The sequence below is a fragment of the Nerophis lumbriciformis genome, linkage group LG37, assembly GCF_033978685.3.
Source record: "Nerophis lumbriciformis linkage group LG37, RoL_Nlum_v2.1, whole genome shotgun sequence".
Taxonomy (NCBI): Eukaryota; Metazoa; Chordata; class Actinopteri; order Syngnathiformes; family Syngnathidae; genus Nerophis; species Nerophis lumbriciformis.
The window spans coordinates 10,970,077-10,990,000 of record NC_084584.2 but is presented as its reverse complement, the minus strand read 5'-3'; the positions used below and the strand labels follow the sequence as shown (position 1 = coordinate 10,990,000).

At 41.0% G+C, this 19,924-nt stretch overlaps 1 protein-coding gene across 3 annotated transcripts in view; it reads left to right on the top strand.

The window, feature by feature from the left end:
* The window catches only part of poc1bl (POC1 centriolar protein homolog B (Chlamydomonas), like), a 55,251-nt gene extending 35,739 nt beyond the window's left edge, over window positions 1-19,512 (top strand). The window contains exons 9-12 of one of the 3 annotated variants that reach the window (XM_061931581.2): window positions 5,745-5,855; window positions 9,137-9,289; window positions 9,365-9,499; window positions 18,826-19,512. In XM_061931581.2, the coding sequence (XP_061787565.1) occupies window positions 5,745-5,855; window positions 9,137-9,289; window positions 9,365-9,496 (396 nt within the window). In that variant the 3' untranslated portion in view covers window positions 9,497-9,499; window positions 18,826-19,512. Of the gene's footprint in view, window positions 1-5,744; window positions 5,856-9,136; window positions 9,290-9,364; window positions 11,921-18,825 lie in introns of those variants that run through there. The other 2 variants (XM_061931582.1, XM_061931580.1) reach the window with 2 other exon arrangements.
* The last annotated feature ends 412 nt before the right edge of the window (window positions 19,513-19,924 follow it).

Below are 19,924 nucleotides of genomic sequence, written 5' to 3'. Positions count from 1 at the left end.
TGCGCGAGGCTATTTATAGCACCGCTGCCAAGCACGAGGCACCAGCTGCCATTGTTTCCAAACGAGCGAACGATCATGGAATCAGCCGGAGAAAAATCGCAAACGAGTCTTAAACCGAAAAGAAAACTGCAGTCATTCCGTGAAGAATATTCAAAAGCCTATCCGGGAATAATTATCCGTTCCAAAAAGGGTGAAAACTACGCGAATTGCACCTTGTGCAGACAAGATTTTTCGATCGTACACGGAGGAATTAGCGATGTAAAAGACCACGTTGGGACAAAAAAACACAAGTCTAATGCCGATGACCAGGAAGACGATGATGACAACTTCAGGAAGCCAATGTCATAGTATGACCCACTCAAAGGAGCAGCTCAAGAAAGCGAAGAGGTGCACCATGGACAATAACAAAGCTGTGTCACAATGATTGACTGTGATGTGACCATGGAAGATGTGATGTGCTGCATTTACAACTGTCTTGATTGCTAAAATTCATTTTCATTAATTCTTCTTCAATTCTTTTGAATGGCTTACAGAAAACTGCAATTGAATTGTAGTTCCATGCTAATGATGCTATTGAATTACATTTTAATGAAGTAAACTTATCATAAAGTTACCATATCATTTTTGCAGTATGATCAATCTGATAGAATACATTTGGATTTTAGCCACAAAAAGGTAATGACACCAATGTTATCTATTGGAATTGTTTAGTACTGTTATACTGTTAAAAGTGTTTATACTATTTATGCTTTCAAGTCCAAGTTGAAGAAATCTTGTTAAATGTTGACAGCATAACTACCAAAATACAGAAGTATGTCTTTAATATTTTTGCAGTGCTATTTCTGTTGAAAAGTTAAAATGATTACATTAGAGATGTGATGTGCCACTTTTCAAGTGTCTGATGGCTTAAATTAATTTTCATTAATTTTTCATATTTTGAATTCTTTTGAAAGGCTTACAAAAAACTACATTTGAATTGTAATTCCATGCTATTGACAGGACTATTAATTTTAATGAAGTTATCTTACCATGTTTACAGTATGATAATTGTGATAGAAATGTGAATTTTAGGCACAGAATATTTTTTACAATTGAACAAGGCAGTAGATTATACAAGCTTGGACAGAAAGTTAATGACACCAATTTTTTTTTTAATGGAATTGTTTAGTACTGTTTTACCATTTGTTTACTGTAAAAAGTGTTTATACTGTTTATACTTTCAATTAACAAATTGAAGTCTTGTGAAAGGTTGACAGGATAACTGGCATTAACTGTCAAAATAATTTCAAACTATTGAAGTTAGCTTACAGAATAAACATGTCAATCAACCCATATGATTTCTGCTGTAATTTTTTTGTTTTGAAAAGTCACTGTGACTGATAGAAAAGTGATGGTTTTAGCAACATTTTAACCTGTCTGAATAATAATAATTATTTTGCGCCGGGGGGCGAAGCTGAACCCCCCACCAGGACTTTGTCCTGGACCTACCGGGGCCTGCGGCCCCTGGACCCTGGCTACTAGGTTTTTCTGATTTCAAAAGTTGGCAGGTATGGCATTGTCTTGCTGAAATAAGCAGGGGCGTCCATGGTAACGTTGCTTGGATGGCAACATATGTTGCTCCAAAACCTGTATGTACCTTTCAGCATTAATGGCTCCTTCACAGATGTGTAAGTTACCCATGTCTTGGCCACTAATACACCCCCATACCATCATACATGCTGGCTTTTACACTTTGCGCCTAGAACAATCCGGATGGTTCTTTTCCTCTTTGGTCCGGAGGACACGACGTCCACAGTTTCCAAAAACAATTTGAAATGTGGACTCGTCAGACCACAGAACACTTTTCCACTTTGTATCAGTCCATCTTAGATGAGCTCAGGCCCAGCGAAGCCGACGGCGTTTCTGGGTGTTGTTGATAAACGGTTTTCGCCTTTGCATAGGAGAGTTTTAACTTGCACTTACAGATGTAGCGACCAACTGTAGTTACTGACAGTGGGTTTATGAAGTGTTCCTGAGCCCATGTGGTGATATCCTTTACACACTGATGTCGCTTGTTGATGCAGTACAGCCTGAGGGATCGAAGGTCACGGGCTTAGCTGCTTACGTGCAGTGATTTCTCCAGATTCTCTGAACCCTTTGATGATTTTACGGACCGTAGATGGTGAAATCCCTAAATTCCTTGCAATAGCTGGTTGAGAGGTTTTTCTTAAACTGTTCAACAATTTGCTCACGCATTTGTTGACAAAGTGGTGACCCTCGCCCCATCCTTGTTTGTGAATGACTGAGCATTTCATGGAATCTACTTTTATACCCAATCATGGCACCCACCTGTTCCCAATTAGCCTGCACACCTGTTGGATGTTCCAAATAAGTCTTTGATGAGCATTCCTCAACTTTATCAGTATTTATTGCCACCTTTCCCAACGTCTTTGTCACGTGTTGCTGGCATCAAATTCTAAAGTTAATGATTATTTGCAAAAAAAAAAACGTTTATCAGTTTGAACATCAAATATGTTGTCTTTGTAGCATATTCAACTGAATATGGCTTGAAAAGGATTTGCAAATCATTGTATTCCGTTTATATTTACATCTAACACAATTTCCCAACTCATATGGAAACGGGGTTTGTATATACATATACACATATAACATTATATAACACATATAAATTAACATTTGTTTCTCCAAATCTTGCAGGTATACACCTCAGTCATATATTTTGGTACTTGACACATTGTAAGTGGCTAACATTAGCATGCTACCTTTTTTTGTTGTTGCAAATTTTGCAGTTATATATTTTGCTACTTAACGCATGATCAGTATCAGCATGCTAGTATGCTAACATTAGCATGTTAGCATTTTATATATTTTTTGGGCTCATTTACTTGACGCATGTTAACGTTAACATGCTAATGTTTTGGTTTTTTTTTTTAGCTAATTTGTAGGTGTACACCTCAGAGTATTATATTTTAGTACTTTGTGCGTGTTAACTGTTAGCATGTTAGCAGGTTTGCATTTCAGATTCATGCATTTTGGTACTGATACAACATCAGTAGTAGCATGTTAGCATGCTTTTTTTAATTTATTTTTTAGCTCATTTACCTGTTGCATGTTATCGTTTTAATGCTAATGTTTTTTAGCTAAATCGTAGGTGTACACAGAGTATTATATTTTGGTACTTTGTGCATGCTAATTGTTAGCATGCTTACTAACATGTTAGCTTTAATATTTGCAGATATGCACTTCAGATTCATACATTATGGTACTGATTCATGATCAGTGTTAGCATTTTAGCCTTTTTAGCTCATTTACCTGTTGCATGTTATCGTTATAACGCTAATGTTTTTTAGCTAAATCGTAGGTGTACACCTCAGAGTATTATATTTTGGTACTTGACGTATGTTAATTGCTAACTAGCTTTGTTTGAGCTAATTTTTAATGTATCTGCTTAACAGTTGTACTTTTTAATGACTTAGCGGTATCTAGCCAGCGTGTTAACTGTTAGCATTTTAGTTTATCTGCATATTATATATATATATATATATATATATTTTAGCTCATTTACCTGTTCCGCGTTATCGTTATAACGCTAACGTTTTTTTAGCTAAATAGTAGGTGTACACCTCAGAGTATTATATTTTGGTACTTGACGTATGTTAATTGCTAACCAGCTCTATTTTAGTTAATTTTGAATGGATCTGCTTAACAGTTGTACTTTTTAATGACTTAGCGGTATCTAGCCGGCGTGTTAACTGTTAGCATTTTAGGTTATCCACATGCAATTTCTATTGAAATTGCATATTATATATATATATATATATATATATTTTTTTTTTTAGCTCATTTACCTGTTGCATGTTATCGTTTTAAAGCTAATGTTTTTTAGCTAAATCGTAGGTGTACACAGAGTATTATATTTTGGTACTTTGTGCATGCTAATTGTTAGCATGCTTACTAACATGTTAGCTTTAATATTTGCAGATCTGCACTTCAGATTCATACATTTTGGTACTGATACATGATCAGTGTTAGCATTTTAGCTTTTTTTTTAGCTCATTTACTTGTTGCATGTTATCGTTATAATGGTAACGGTTTTTTAGCTAAATCGTAGGTGTACACCTCAGAGTATTATATTTTGGTACTTGACGTATGTTAATTGCTAACTAGCATTGTTTTAGCTAATTTTGAATGGATCTGCTTAACAGTTGTACTTTTTAATGACTTAGCGGTATCTAGCCAGCGTGTTAACTGTTAGCATTTTAGTTTATCCGCATAATATATATATATATATATATATATTATTTTTTTTAGCTCATTTACCTGTTGCGCGTTATCGTTATAACGCTAACGTTTTTTAGCTAAATAGTAGGTGTACACCTCAGAGTATTATATTTTGGTACTTGACGTATGTTAATTGCTAACTAGCTCTATTTTAGTTAATTTTGAATGGATCTGCTTAACAGTTGTACTTTTTAATGACTTAGCGGTATCTAGCCGGCGTGTTAACTGTTAGCATTTTAGGTTATCCACATGCAATTTCTATTGAAATTGCATATTATATATATATATATATATATATATATATATTTTTTTTTAGCTCATTTACCTGTTGCATGTTATCGTTATAATGCTAACGTTTTGTAGCTAAATCGAAGGTGTACACCTCAGAGTATTATATTTTGGTACTTTGTGCATGCTAACTGTTAGCATGCTTGCTAACATGTTAGCTTTAAAAAAATGTTTTTCAATTTTTGCAGATATGCACTTCAGATTCATACATTTTGGTACTGATACATGATCAGTGTTAGCATTTGAGCTTTTTTTAGCTCATTTACTTGTTGCATGTTATCGTTATAATGCTAACGTTTTTTTAGCTAAATCGTAGGTGTACACCTCAGAGTATTATATTTTGGTACTTGACGTATGTTAATTGCGAACTAGCTTTGTTTTAGCTCATTTTGAATGTATCTGCTTAACAGTTGTACTTTTTAATGACTTAGCGGTATCTAGCCAGCGTGTTAACTGTTAGCATTTTAGTTTATCTGCATATTATATATATATATATATATTTTTTAGCTCATTTACCTGTTCCGCGTTATCGTTATAACGCTAACGTTTTTTTAGCTAAATAGTAGGTGTACACCTCAGAGTATTATATTTTGGTACTTTGTGCATGCTAACTGTTAGCATGCTTGCTAACATGTTAGCTTTAAAAAAAAAAATTTCAATTTTTGCAGATATGCACTTCAGATTCATACATTTTGGTACTGATACATGATCAGTGTTAGCATTGTAGCTTTTTTTAACTCATTTACCTGTTGCACGTTATCATTATAATGCTAACGTTTTTTAGCTAAATCGTAGGTGTACACCTCAGAGTATTATATTTTGGTACTTGACGTATGTTAATTGCTAACTAGCTCTGTTTTAGTTAATTTTTAATGCATGTGCTTAACAGTTGTACTTTTTTATCATTTAGCCGGCGTGTTAACTGTTAGCATTTTAGTTTATTCACCTGCAATATCTACCGAAATGTCATTTTCTAGTTTTTTCTGATGTCCTTTGGGTACATTAGGCAGCTTAAAAAAGTATTATGCTGGCTGTCACTGCTGTACCTCACACAGGCTGGTGCATGCTGGGAAATACAAGATGAAAGTGCAAAAACAAGTTTTTCTAGCAGGAATATCACAAGTAAAAAATATGGACAACAAGCACGAGAGTTCATTACAGTCTATTCCCACCAGGTGCGCAGCTCGGGAATCAACTCTGAATGTCTGGACTACAACGCCCCGGATCACAGCCCCACAGGCTCCCACCTCTCTCTGTTCGGTTGTCACGGCCAAGGAGGCAACCAGGTACGATATTTACTAGGGGTGTAACGGTACGTGTATTTGTATTGAACCATTTCGGTACGGGGGTTTCGGTTCGGTTCGGAGGTGTACCAAACGAGTTTCCACACGGACATATTAAGTAGAGTACCGCACGTTGTGTAAACAATGCACACCGAGGCACAACACAGGACAACATGCAAAAGCCAGAGCTGGAAGACCCTCCTGCCTCGTTAAGATCTCCCGTTTGGGAACACTTTGGTTGTGCGATACAACAATGGAGGACGGAGGTTTGCCGACATTGTTCAGCAGCTGCTTCTGACAACACGTCAAACATCTATTGCACCTTTCCTGCTTCCGGCTCCCAGACCGTAGTCGAGGAGCGCAGGGGAGACACTCCTCCAGGGCCGATGTATTCTCGGGGGCAACACCCTTCACTCTACCCGGCAGTGGGTCTCCACAGCTCCGGACTCCAGGGTAAATGACGAGTCCGGCGATTAGTTGCAAATCGTGGCTTTATTGAGGTCTTGCACACAGTAGTGATGGGATCGGCAGTTCTTTTGACTGTACTGAATCACTAGAATCAGTTCCTTAAATTGAGTCGTTCAAAAAAATCGCTGAACGACGCGCACAGTGACTGAACGAGAGCCTCAATGTGACGTCCTCCTCCGCGACACAGTCAGTTCTCTGTCAGTAGGTTCGCGAGTCCGTGGTGAACGAATCGTTCGCTCATCCCCCCCCCCCGTGATGAGTAGCTGGCTGCGTCGTTCGCCGACGTCCAGGGTTCAGTGAGTCACAGAATGCGCCAGTTCCACTCATACCGGCATGGTCGCGGCGGAGCTCAACTGAACTGAGAAAGGAACGAATCAGTTCATGAAGTCATTCGGTTCAGTACGTTCATTCAAAAGATTCGTTAGTTTGAACGAATCGTTCGCGAACGACACAACATTAGCACACAGCTAATCCAACAAAACATTAGCCCAGGGGTCGGCAACCTTTACCAGTCAAAGAGCCATTTTGACCAGTTTCACAAATTATAGAAAACAATGGGAGCCGCAAACATTTTTGGAAATTTTGAATGAAATAACACTGCATACAATTTTTTTTTGCTTTGTGCTATGTATAATCCAGGGGTCTCAGACATGCTGCCCACACCTTTTATGTGGAATTTGAAAGCTGGTGCGGCACGCGGGTTTTGAATGAATGGCGCTTGTCAGCGTCATGCGTGCCGTGATCGTACAGCATATAGCGCCCGCTACAGCCAGCGTGCCTGATCAGCCATACGTTGTATGGGGCTTCCGCTTGCTCACGTAGGTGACAGCAAGGCATACTTGCTCAACAACCACACAGGTTACACTGCCGGTGGCGGTATAAAAAAAAACAAAAAAAAAACTTTAACACTCTTACTAACAATGCGCCACACTGTGAACCCACACCAAACAAGAATGACAAACAAATTTCGGGAGAACATCTGCACCGTAACACAACATAAACACAACAGGACAAATACCCAGAATCCCATGCAGCCCTAACTCTTCCGGGATACATTATACACCCCCCCACCAAACCCCGCCCACCTCAACCGACGCACAGAGAGCGGTGGGGGGGGGGGGGGGGTTGATGTGTGAGGGAGCAGGGTTGGGGTGGGGGCGGGGTTTGGTGGTAGCAGGGGTGTATAATGTAGCCCGGAAGAGTCAGGGCTGCATGGGATTCTGGGTGTTTGTTCTGTTGTGTTTATGTTGTGTAAAGGTGCAGATGTTCTCCCGAAATGTGTTTGTCATTCTTGTTTGGTTTTGGTTCAAAGTGTGGCGCGTTATTAGTAAGAGTGTTAAAGTTGTTTTATATGACCACCGTCAGTGTAACCTGTTTGGCTGTTGACCAAGTATGCCTTGCTGTCACGTACGTGTCCAAGCAGAAGATGTGGATTGTATAACAAGTGTTGGGCCGGCACGCTGTTAATATAAATTGTAGAAGGCGCCAAATGTTGTACCATCATGGCACGCCCTTATTATAGCCATAAAGGTGAAAATCGGTGAATATTAATCCCGAGAGTTTTCTGCGAGAGGCACTGAAATCCGGAAGTTTTAAAAATTGGGGGGTTTCAGCAAGTACAGGTAAAAGCCAGTAAATTAGAATATTTTGAAAATTTCAGTAATTGCATTCAAAAGGTGTAACTTGTACATTATATTTATTCATTGCACACAGACTGATGCATTAAAATGTTTATTTCATTTAATTTTGATGATTTGAAGTGGCAACAAATGAAAATCCAAAATTCCGTGTGTCACAAAATTAGAATATTACTTAAGGCTAATACAAAAAAGGGATTTTTAGAAATGTTGGCCAACTGAAAAGTATGAAAATGAAAAATATGAGCATGTACAATACTCAATACTTGGTTGGAGCTCCTTTTGCCTCAATTACTGCGTTAATGCGGCGTGGCATGGAGTCGATGAGTTTCTGGCACTGCTCAGGTGTTATGAGAGCCCAGGTTGCTCTGATAGTGGCCTTCAACTCTTCTGCGTTTTTGGGTCTGGCATTCTGCATCTTCCTTTTCACAATACCCCACAGATTTTCTATGGGGCTAAGGTCAGGGGAGTTGGCGGGCCAATTTAGAACAGAAATACCATGGTCCGTAAACCAGGCACGGGTAGATTTTGCGCTGTGTGCAGGCGCCAAGTCCTGTTGGAACTTGAAATCTCCATCTCCATAGAGCAGGTCAGCAGCAGGAAGCATGAAGTGCTCTAAAACTTGCTGGTAGACGGCTGCGTTGACCCTGGATCTCAGGAAACAGAGTGGACCGACACCAGCAGATGACATGGCACCCCAAACCATCACCCAACCATGCAAATTTTGCATTTCCTTTGGAAATCGAGGTCCCAGAGTCTGGAGGAAGACAGGAGAGGCACAGGATCCACGTTGCCTGAAGTCTAGTGTAAAGTTTCCACCATCAGTGATGGTTTGGGGTGCCATGTCATCTGCGGACCTGCTCACTCAGGTCCGCATGGAGCTGGAGGGGGCGTGGCGTCCAGCTCCGGCTGAAAATCGGGAGATTTTCGGGAGAATATTTGTCCCGGGAGGTTTTCGGGAGAAGCGCTGAATTTCGGGAGTCTCCCGGAAAATTCGGGAGGGTTGGCAAGTATGGTATATTTTGTTGTTTTCTTACTGTACCGAAAATGAACCGAACCGTGACCTCTAATCCGAGGTATGTACCGAACCAAAATTTTTGTGTGCTGTTACACCCCGAATATTTACCCACTGTTTGTGTCCGAGTGGCCACCAACCTCTCCTTGTTCCCGCCCCCGCAGTACTTCGAGTACACGTCCCAGAAGGAAATCCGCTTCAACTCGGTGACCGAGCTGTGCGCCGAGGTGCCGGAGGGACAGTCGTCCATCGGGATGCGCCACTGCCCCCGCGACGGCGAAGCCAAGCTGCCCGGCACCGCCTGGGAGTTCCGGGACGTAAGTCTTGTCCCTGTCTCCTCCTTTTTCCCCGCCTCCGGTAGTCTTCACTCACGTCCTCTCCCCTGTGAGCAGGACAAGAGCATCTACCACCCGCACTCCAACACCTGCGTCGCCGCCTACCGCAAGCCGGACGGCCGCGCCGACGTCCAGATGAAGTCTTGCGCCCCGGAGGATAAAAACCAGCAGTGGAAGTTCGAGTGGTAGAGCGTAAGGGACCTTCTTTCTCGCCGCACGCCTTTCCAAGGGACTCGCGCCCACTTTTTGATCGTCCATCTCCGACCACCAGGAAGTGCCTGTCGGAGGGACGCACGTGTGTGCCTGCACTCCAAACCAGCAGGGGGAGGCCTTTTTATCTAAGCGCTACAAACACAAACTGGCGCCAGCTTCCTGACTAAACCATGTTTACTTTCTGCACTCCCAAGCCGCCTCCCCCTGGCAGAAAGCGGCATTGCATTGTTTCTCAACTCCGTGAAGTCGTTTATGAAAACGTGGACGCCAGAGGGGCAGAAATCTGCGTACGTAACTTTCACCGCAAATGTACAAAAAAATGCGCGCGGGGATTCATTTGCACTCTTTTTGACCAAGTTTTTCAGATAAAATCTCAAACATACGAACTGTGAAATACATAACAAAACCTCGATTTCACAAAGTAGAAGCATCCTGTTGCATATTTATTTGTTCAAGCCCGGAAATATAGAGCCATGTTGATATTATACAAGCAACTGTAATTAGGGGCGGGTACTTTTATAGGCACCGGCCGAGTTCCGTGGGTACTACCGGGTATCGATTCGCGGAAAATGGAACGGGGCCATATTCCTATACGTTTGTTACACGTGACTTTGCCAAACTCCCACTAAGTCAAGTTGCAATGTTCAACACCAACTAAGCAAGTACGCTTGGTAGAAAACACTCTTCCAAAATGCGCCATCTTGACGCTAATTTACATTGGATTTGCTATAGACAGGCTACTATTAGCATTAGCGATTTTACATGGCGATTTCAACATCAAATTTGCTGACGAGAATTACAACTAAGATGAATGTTACAATCAAGTATGTTTGGTAGAAAACACTCTTCCAAAATGCGCCATCTTGATGCTAATTTACATTGGATTTGCCAAAGACAGGCTATTATTAGCATTAGCGATTTTACATGGCGATTTCAACACCTCCAAATTTGCTGACAAGAATTACAACTAAGATGAATGTTACAATCAAGTATGCTTGGTAGAAAACACTCTTCCAAAATGTGCCATCTTGACGCTAATTTACATTGGATTTGCCATAGACAGGCTACTATTAGCATTAGCGATTTTACATGGCGATTTCAACACCTCCAAATTTGCTGACGAGAATTACAACTAAGATGAATGTTACAATCAAGTATGCTTGGTAGAAAACACTCTTCCAAAATGCGCCATCTTGATGCTAATTTACATTGGATTTGTCATAGACAGGCTAGTATTAGCATTAGCGATTTTACATGGCGATTTCAACACCTCCAAATTTGCTGACGAGAATTACAACTAAGATGAATGTTACAATCAAGTATGCTTGGTAGAAAACACTCTTCCAAAATGCGCCATCTTGACGCTAATTTACATTGGATTTGTCATAGACAGGCTAGTATTAGCATTAGCGATTTTACATGGCGATTTCAACACCTCCAAATTTGCTGACGAGAATTACAATTAAGATGAATGTTACAATCAAACAGCTGGTGTGTAACAAGCACGATACTTACAGTGTAAACACTTTGTAGGGCGCAACATAACGTGTTAGCATTAGCGATTTTGCACGGCGATTTCAACACCTCCAAATTTGCTGAAGAGAACTGCAACTAAGATGAGTGTTGCAATCAAACAGCTGGTGTGTAACAAGCACGATACTTGCAGTGTAAACACTTTGTAGGGCGCAACATAACGTATTTGCATGGCGATTTCAACACCTCCAGATTTGCTGACGAGAATTACAACTAAGATGAATGTTGCAATCAAACAGCTGGTGTGTAACAAGCACGATACTTACTGTGTAAATACTTTGTAGGGCGCAACATAACGTGTTAGCATTAGCGATTTTGCACGGCGATTTCAACACCTCCAAATTTGCTGACGAGAACTACAACTAAGATGAGTGTTGCAATCACACAGCTGGTGTGTAATAAGCACAATACTTACAGTGTAAACACCTTGTAGGGCGCAATATAACACATTCAGCTTCCTGGAAAAAGGCTCCTTCCTAGTTTGATGGCCTACACAGTACTGCCATCTAATGTCTTGGAAGTGCAACTGCACATGTGATAATAAAATAAGCAGAGGTATTTATAATCGGCTCATATTTAAATGTTACAATAAAAAACACAATTTTATTATCAAACAATTACAAAAAAAGGGACCTGGAATTGGTACCGTATCGGTTCAAATGTGAACGGTACCTATCCCTGGTTATGATGAGGTGGGACATTAAACTATTGATTATTTTACTCATTTTTATTTGAATGGTAAAAATGTATAAAGAAGTAAGAAGGTGTGTTGTTTTTTTACTTGTATGTGGGTAAAAAAGTATTGTTTTAAGACCGCAAAATATGGAATGTAACACAATACTTGGTTAAATAAAGTCATGTGATGAATTTAGGGAATTATTTAATACACTGAGACTTTGGGAATGTGGTTACAAGCCATTATATTATTATTTGTTAGAAGAGTGTACAAAAACCACATTTGTTGTGCAAATGATATTTAAAATCCTCTTGTAAGAGCTTTCATATTGCTCATGATGACTTCTTGAATTCTTCATCCAGGCAACAGATCTCAGTGCTACAGCGTATTAAAAAAAATAATAATAAAATAATAAAATAATTAAGAAAAATTACAACAGCCAAATAGCCAGAACTAGTATGCATATATGTAAAAAAAAAAAGGTTTAAAAAAAAAAAAAAAGAAAAAAAAAGAAGGGGTTTTAAGCCTTTTTTAAAAGCATCCACAGTCTGTGGTGCCCTCAGGTGGTCAGGGAGAGCGTTCCACAGACTGGGAGCGGCGGAGCAGAAAGCCCGGTCTCCCATTGTTTTCGTAGCTTTGTCCTCGGAGGTTGGAGGAGGTTATCCTGTCTGGAGCGGAGAAACCAAACAGAAGTCATCGTCATGGACCCACTAGCTGCGCAAGCAAGCTAGCTCTCCAATCAGCAAAACAGACTCGATAACTCCACGGTGACGTTTTGGTGAATTTACGAGACTGAAACAATACAAAAAGAATGCCATTCTAAGTTAATAATACTAACGCAGACGCATATTAGCTCATGCTAACGACGCTGGCTTGATTACATTACGATAACATGTACAAACATGCATGAAATAGTACTATCGTGGGACAGTTTGGTAAGCAAGAATCGTTTTAGTTACATTGGAAAACTTACAAACGTTGCTCGGAGTGATGAATTAAGAATCATTTCGAGCAGAAACTATCAGGTCCAAACACTGATGACATCTATTAAACAAGACAAGAAGCAAGGAATTAAACAGACAGAATTCAATTTAGCTCATTGAGGAGAAACGTCTGGGCTGTACTCTTTGTACAGTCTTCCACCACGCTCTGACGAAAGATTGTACGCCTCCTCTTTTATTTGGACTTTGCCCTGATTACATGGCAACAGCTGTTTCTAAAGGGAGGGGGGTCGTAAATAGCCGTCACCTTTGGTTACAAAACAGTTAAAAGTAAAGGTGCCTGGAGGGGGGTCAGGTCCTGCTTCCTCTGCGTTTTGTAGATCTCGGGTTAAGACAAAATCTTCCTTTGGATTACAATAGCTCAAAGAAACCGACATCTTCATGTCGCTTCCCATCCTACACAGTGGAGTTTTACAAGCCTTTTGATTGGTAGGATCAAAGACGGCTTTTGTCTGCTCGCCGGGAACTCATTGAAACACAAAGTTTTGTGATAACTTAGATACAATTATTCTGACAGAAACGCTAAGGACGGTTTTACTTCGGTTGAAGATGGCGCCGTAGCACAAACGATAACACACCTTTTCAGTGTCTCTGCTCCAAAGACGTGCACCTGGGGATAGGTTGATTGGCAACACTAAATGGTCCCTAGTGTGTGAATGTGAGTGTGAATGTTGTCTGTCTATCTGTGTTGGCCCAGCGATGAGGTGGCCACTTGTCCAGGGTGTACCCCGAATGCAGCTGGGATAGGCTCCAGCCCCCCCCGCCACCCCGAAAGGGACAAGCGGTAGAAAATGGATGGATGGATGCTTGGGTGAATGAACACCATTGAACACGAAACATTATGGCCGTCAGCGGGAAAAAAATCCATAAATTGGCCGCACCATTTTATAAGTCGCAGGGTTCAAAGCTTAGGAAAAAAGTAGAGGCTTTTAATCCGGAATTTACAGTATGTGAATATAAATGTATAGTAGCCTTGTTACCACAATTTGCAAAGGAAACTGTTTTAGATGATTATATTTTTTACTCACATAACTTGCTTTGAATTCATAAATGAGATTGACACGCCGATATTTAAGTCTGCATGATCAGATATTATCAGAGTGTAGAGTGGATGGTCACATCTAAACAACTAACATGAAAGTGACTTCTTTTCTCTACAGCCTTGCACAGGCCACGTAAACGTTGATTCGGCCCACAATTACATTATTTGGCTGACCACCTTAAAGGACGTAGCGGGGCACCTTAAATGTTGTGGTGGGCCACGTTAACGATGCAGCAAATCACCTTAATCGATGTAGTGGGCCACATTAACGATGCAGCAAATCACCTTAATCGATGTAGTGGGCCACATAAACGATGTGGCGAACCGCATTAATTGATGTAGCGAACCCCCTTAATTGATGTAGGGAACCGCCTTAATTTATATAGCAAACCGCCTTAATTGATGTAGCAGGCCACATTAAATAATGTGGCGAACCACCGTAAACGTTGAAGCAGGCCAAAATTAAATTATTTGCCTGACCACCGTACAGGACGTAGCGGGCCACCTTAAATGTTGTGGTGCGCCACATTAAATGATGCAGCAATTCACCTTAATCGATGTGGTGGGCCACATTAAACGATGTGGCTAACCATGATGTAGCGAACCGCATTAATTGATGTAGCTAACCGCCTTAATCGATGCGGCTGTACACCTTAAACGACGTGGCGAACCACATTAATTGATGTAGCGGTCCACATTAAAACAATGCAGCAACATATCACCTTAATCGATGTAGCAGGCCACATTAAACAATGTGGCGAACCACCTTAAACCACCGTAAACCTTGTAGCAGGCCACAATTAAATTATTTGCCTGACCGCCGTACAGGACGTAGCGGGCCACCTTAAATGTTGTGGTGCGCCACATTAAATGATGCAGCAATTCACCTTAATCGATGTGGTGGGCCACCTTAAACGATGTGGCTAACCATGATGTAGCGAACCGCCTTAATTGATGTAGCTAACCGCCTTAATCGATGCGGCGGTACACCTTAAACGACGTGGCGAACCACATTAATTGATGTAGCGGTCCACATTAAAACAATGCAGCAACATATCACCTTAATCGATGTAGCAGGCCACATTAAACAATGTGGCGAACCACCTTAAACCACCGTAAACCTTGTAGCAGGCCACAATTAAATTATTTGCCTGACCACCGTACAGGACGTAGCGGGCCACCTTAAACGTTGTGATGCGCCACATTAAATGATGCAGCAATTCACCTTAATCGACGTGGTGGGCCACATTAAAGGATGTGGCTAACCATGATGTAGCGAACCGCCTTAATTGATGTGGCGAACCGCCTTAATCGATGCGGCTGTACACCTTAAACGACGTGGCGAACCACATTAATTGATGTAGCGGTCCACATTAAAACAATGCAGCATACCACCTTAATCGATGTAGCAGGCCCCCTTAAACAATGTGGCGAACCGCCTTAATTGATGTGGCGAACCGCCTTAATTGATGTAGCGAACCGCATTAATTGACCCGGCGGGACATCTTAAACGACATGGCAAACCATTAATTGAAGTGGTGGGCCACATTAAACGATGCAACATACCACATTAATCGATGTAGCAGGCCACCTTAAACAATGTGGCGAACCACATTAAATGACGTGGTGGGCCACATTAAACGATGTGGCTAAACATCTTAATTGATGCGGCGGGACACCTTAAACGACGTGGCAAACCACGTTAATTGATGTAGTGGGCCACAGATGTAGCGGGCCACATTTAACGACGCAGCATACCACATTAATCAAAATAGCAGGCCCCCTTAGACGATTTGGCGAACCGCCTTAATTGATGTGGCGAACCGCCTTAATTGACACGGCGGAACATCTTAAACGACATGGCAAACCATTAATTCAAGTGGTGGGCCACATTAAACGATGCAACATACCACATTAATCGATGTAGCAGGCCACCTTAAACAATGTGGCGAACCACATTGAATGACGTGGTGGGCCACATTAAACGATGTGGCTAAACATCTTAATTGATGCTGCGGGACACCTTAAACGACGTGGCAAACCACATTAATTGATGTAGTGGGCCACAGATGTAGCGGGCCACATTTAACGACGCAGCATACCACATTAATCGATATAGCAGGCCCCCTTAAACGATTTGGCGAACCACCTTAAACGATTTGGCGAACCACCTTAATCGATTTGGCGAACCACCTTAATCGATTGGCGAACCACCTTAATCGATGTGGCGGGCCACATTAAACAATGCAGCATACCACATTAATCAATGTAGCAGGCAATATGAAAAGTGATATAATCCATGTAAGCACACATGTACAGTCATTGACAGCATACAAAAATAATAATAAGACGACACAATGGTGTTGTCGACACAAGCGGGTCGTAGACAGGATAAGTGGGACGTCTGCAGCGTTCCAACAAGTCATCTGGATCTTCCCAGTCCTCTGGCGATGTAGCGAACCACCTTAATTGATGTGGTGGGCCACATTAAACGATGCAACATATCACCTTAATCGATGTAGCAGGCCATCTTAAACAATGTGGTGAACCACCTTAAACCACCGTAAACGTTGTGGCGGGCCACAATTAAATTATTTGGCTAACCACCTTAAAGGACGTAGCGGGCCACATTAAACGATGCAGCGAATCACCTTAATCGATGTAGTGGGCCACATAAACGATGTGGCTAACCGCCTTAATTGATGTAGTGAACCGCCTTAATTGGTGTAGCGAACCGTGTTAATTGACATAGCGGACCACCTTAATTGATGTGGTGGGCCACATTAAACGATGCAACATATCACCTTAATTGATGTAGCAGGCCACATTAAAGAATGTGGCGAACCACCTTAAACCACCGTAAATGTTGTGGCGGGCCACAATTAGATTTGGCTGTCCACCTTACATGACGTAGCAGGCCACCTTAAATGTTATGGTGGACTACGTTAAACGACGCAGAAAACCACCTTAATTGACGTGGTGGTCCACATTAAACGATGTGGCTAACCGTCTTACTTGATGTAGCGAACCGCCTTAATTGATGTGGTGGGACACCTTAAACGACGTGGCGAAGCACATGTAGCGGTCCACATTAAAACGATGCAGGATACCACCTTAATCGATGTAGCAGGCCCCCTTAAACAATGTGGCGAACAACCTTAATTCACGTGGTGGGCCACATTAAACAATGTGGCTAACAATCTTATTTGATGTATCGAACCACCCTAATTGATGTGGTGGGCCACATTAAATGATGCAACATATCACCTTGATTGATGTAGCAGGCCACATTAAAGAATGTGGCGAACCACATTAAACCACCGTAAACGTTGTGGCGGGACACAATTAGATTATTAGGCTGACCACCTTACAGAACGCAGCAGGCGACCTTAAATGTTGTGGTGGGCTACGTTAAACGACGCAGAAAATCACCTTAATTGACGTGGTGGACATTAAACTAAGTGGCTAACCGCCTTACTTGATGTAGCGGTCCACATTTAAACGATGCAGCATACCACATTAATCAAAGTAGCAGGCACCCTTAAACAATGTAGAAAACCACATTAATTCAAATGGTGGGCCACATTAAACAATGTGGCTAACAATCTTAATTGATGTATCGAACCACCCTAATTGATGTGGTGGGCCAAGTTAAACGATGCAACATATCACCTTAATCAACGTGGCAGGCCACCTTAAACAATGTGGTGAACCACCTTAATTGATGCGGCTAACCGCATTAATTGATACGGCTAACCACCTTAATACCTTAATCGATGCGGCGGGACACCTTAAACGACGTGGCAAACCACATGAATTGATGTAGTGGGCCACAGATGTAGCGGGACACGTTTAATGACGCAGCATACCACATTAATCGATGTAGCAGGCCCCCTTAAACAATTTGGCGAACCACATTAATTCTTTGGCGAACCACCTTAATCGATGTGGCGGGCCACGTTAAACAATGCAGCATACCACCTTAATCAGTGTAGCAGGCCACATTAAACGATGTAGCTAACCACATTAATTGATGCGACGGGACATCTTAAACGATGTGGCAAACCACATTAATTGATGTAGCGGGCCACAATAAACAATGCAGCATATCACCTTAATCAATGTAGCAGGCCACATTAATTGATGTAGCTAACCTCCTTAATTGATGCAGCATACCACCTCAATAAATGTAGCAGGCCCCCTTAAACGATTTGGCGAACTACATTAATCAATGTGGCGGGCCACGTTAAAAATAATTCATCATACCGCTTAAATCAATGTAGCAGGCCACATTAATGATGTAGCTAACCTCCTTAATTGATGCAGCATACCACCTCAATCAATGTAGCAGGCCCCCTTAAACGATTTGGCGAACTACATAAATCAATGTGGCGGGCCACGTTAAAAATAATTCATCATACTGCTTTAATCGATGTAGCAGGCCACATTAATGATGTTGCAGGCCACATTAAACGATGTAGCTAACCACATTAATTGATGCGACGGGACATCTTAAACGATGTGGCAAACCACGTTAATTGATGTAGCGGGCCACGATAAACGATGCAGCATATCACCTTAATCAATATAGCAGGCCACATTAATTGATGTAGCTAACCTCCTTAATTGATGCGGCAGGCCACTTTAATTGATGCAGCAGGCCACATTAATTGATGCAGCATACCACCTCAATCAATGTAGCAGGCCCCCTTAAACGATTTGGCGAACTACATTAATCAATGTGGCGGGCCACATTAAAAATAATTCAGCATACCGCTTTAATCGATGTAGCAGGCCACATTAATGATGTAGCGAACCACCATGTAGCGGGCCAGATCTGACCCCCGTGTTTGACACCTGTGCTTTAGCCAATCTGCATATTCATGAGGTAATTAGCATGCCCATGTATGGCTGGTTGTGGGAGGACCCCAGGAAGGAGAAGAGTGCTAGGAAATGTGCGCAGCATGCTTTGATAAATCACGTTTTTTACGCAAGGTTTTACGGTGGAATCCACGCACACTTTTTACTTTTTTTTTTTTTTTTTTTTACAAAGGAGGCCCGTGGTTGTTACCTCCAATCTGTCACTAAGTTTGTTGCGAGCGACAAGGTGGCAGGAAGGTGCAGCTCTGCACTCTGTGGGACCCCAAGCAGCTGCTTCCTAACATCCTGTGAGAGGAAAACCAAAGGAAGTGTCCAAAAAGTGTCCTTTGCTCGTAAGCTGGGCCCAGGGGTCCTGGGTGGAAATGTCACACTTTCTTTTTTTTAATCGATGTGAAACGTTTTATACTTTTTAAATCAAATTTGAAATTCATGTGATGCATGTTGTGTACAAAAACACATTCAAGGGAAAGAAATAGTTCGATAATTTATTTTTTTTAGTACAAAATAACAAATGCATCATAATAAAAGCGGAGGGTTAAAGCCTTTTAAGACCTGCATGCCATTATATTCTTATCAGTGACAGAGCAGGAAGGGGCTTGGATCATTTTCTAATAAAGCTTCTAGTCATTCAATAATGGACATTTTACATACAAAAAAGATTTATCTTAGTAAAAACAAAGAAGTAATAAAAGTTGTTTTATTAAGTTATTAATTTATGAATTAACAATGGAGGTTAGTTGATGTCTTTATTATAAAAAGCTTTTTTTTTTCACAGAATGTCATTTTTTGCCTTTGAATTTTGTGAACTGAATCAACTCAAGCTGACAATTTCATTAAATAAAAATGTGTGTTTAAAAACTCAATGTGTAAAAATTCAGTGTGAAAAAATCATCGTAAAAAAATTCAGTAGAAACTATTTCATTGGAAAAAACTGTAAAAAAAATCTGTCTAAAAAAATTCAGTACAGAAAAATTTGGTGTTAAAGTTTAGTGGAAAACATTTCAGTGTTAAAAAATGTTGTGGAAAAAAAATGAAGTGGAAAAATAAATCAGTGTTGAAGAAAAATGTAGTGGAAAAATTTAAGTAGAAAAAAAAACAGTCTAAAAAAATCAGTACAGAAGAATTCAGTGCAAAAAAATCAGTGTATACAAGAAATTCAGTGGGAAAAAAAATCATTCTAAAAAATGAGTACCGGTACAGAAAAAATCAGTGATAAAAATTTAGTGGAAAACTTTTGTGTTAAAAAAAATCTGTGGAAAAAATCAATTTGA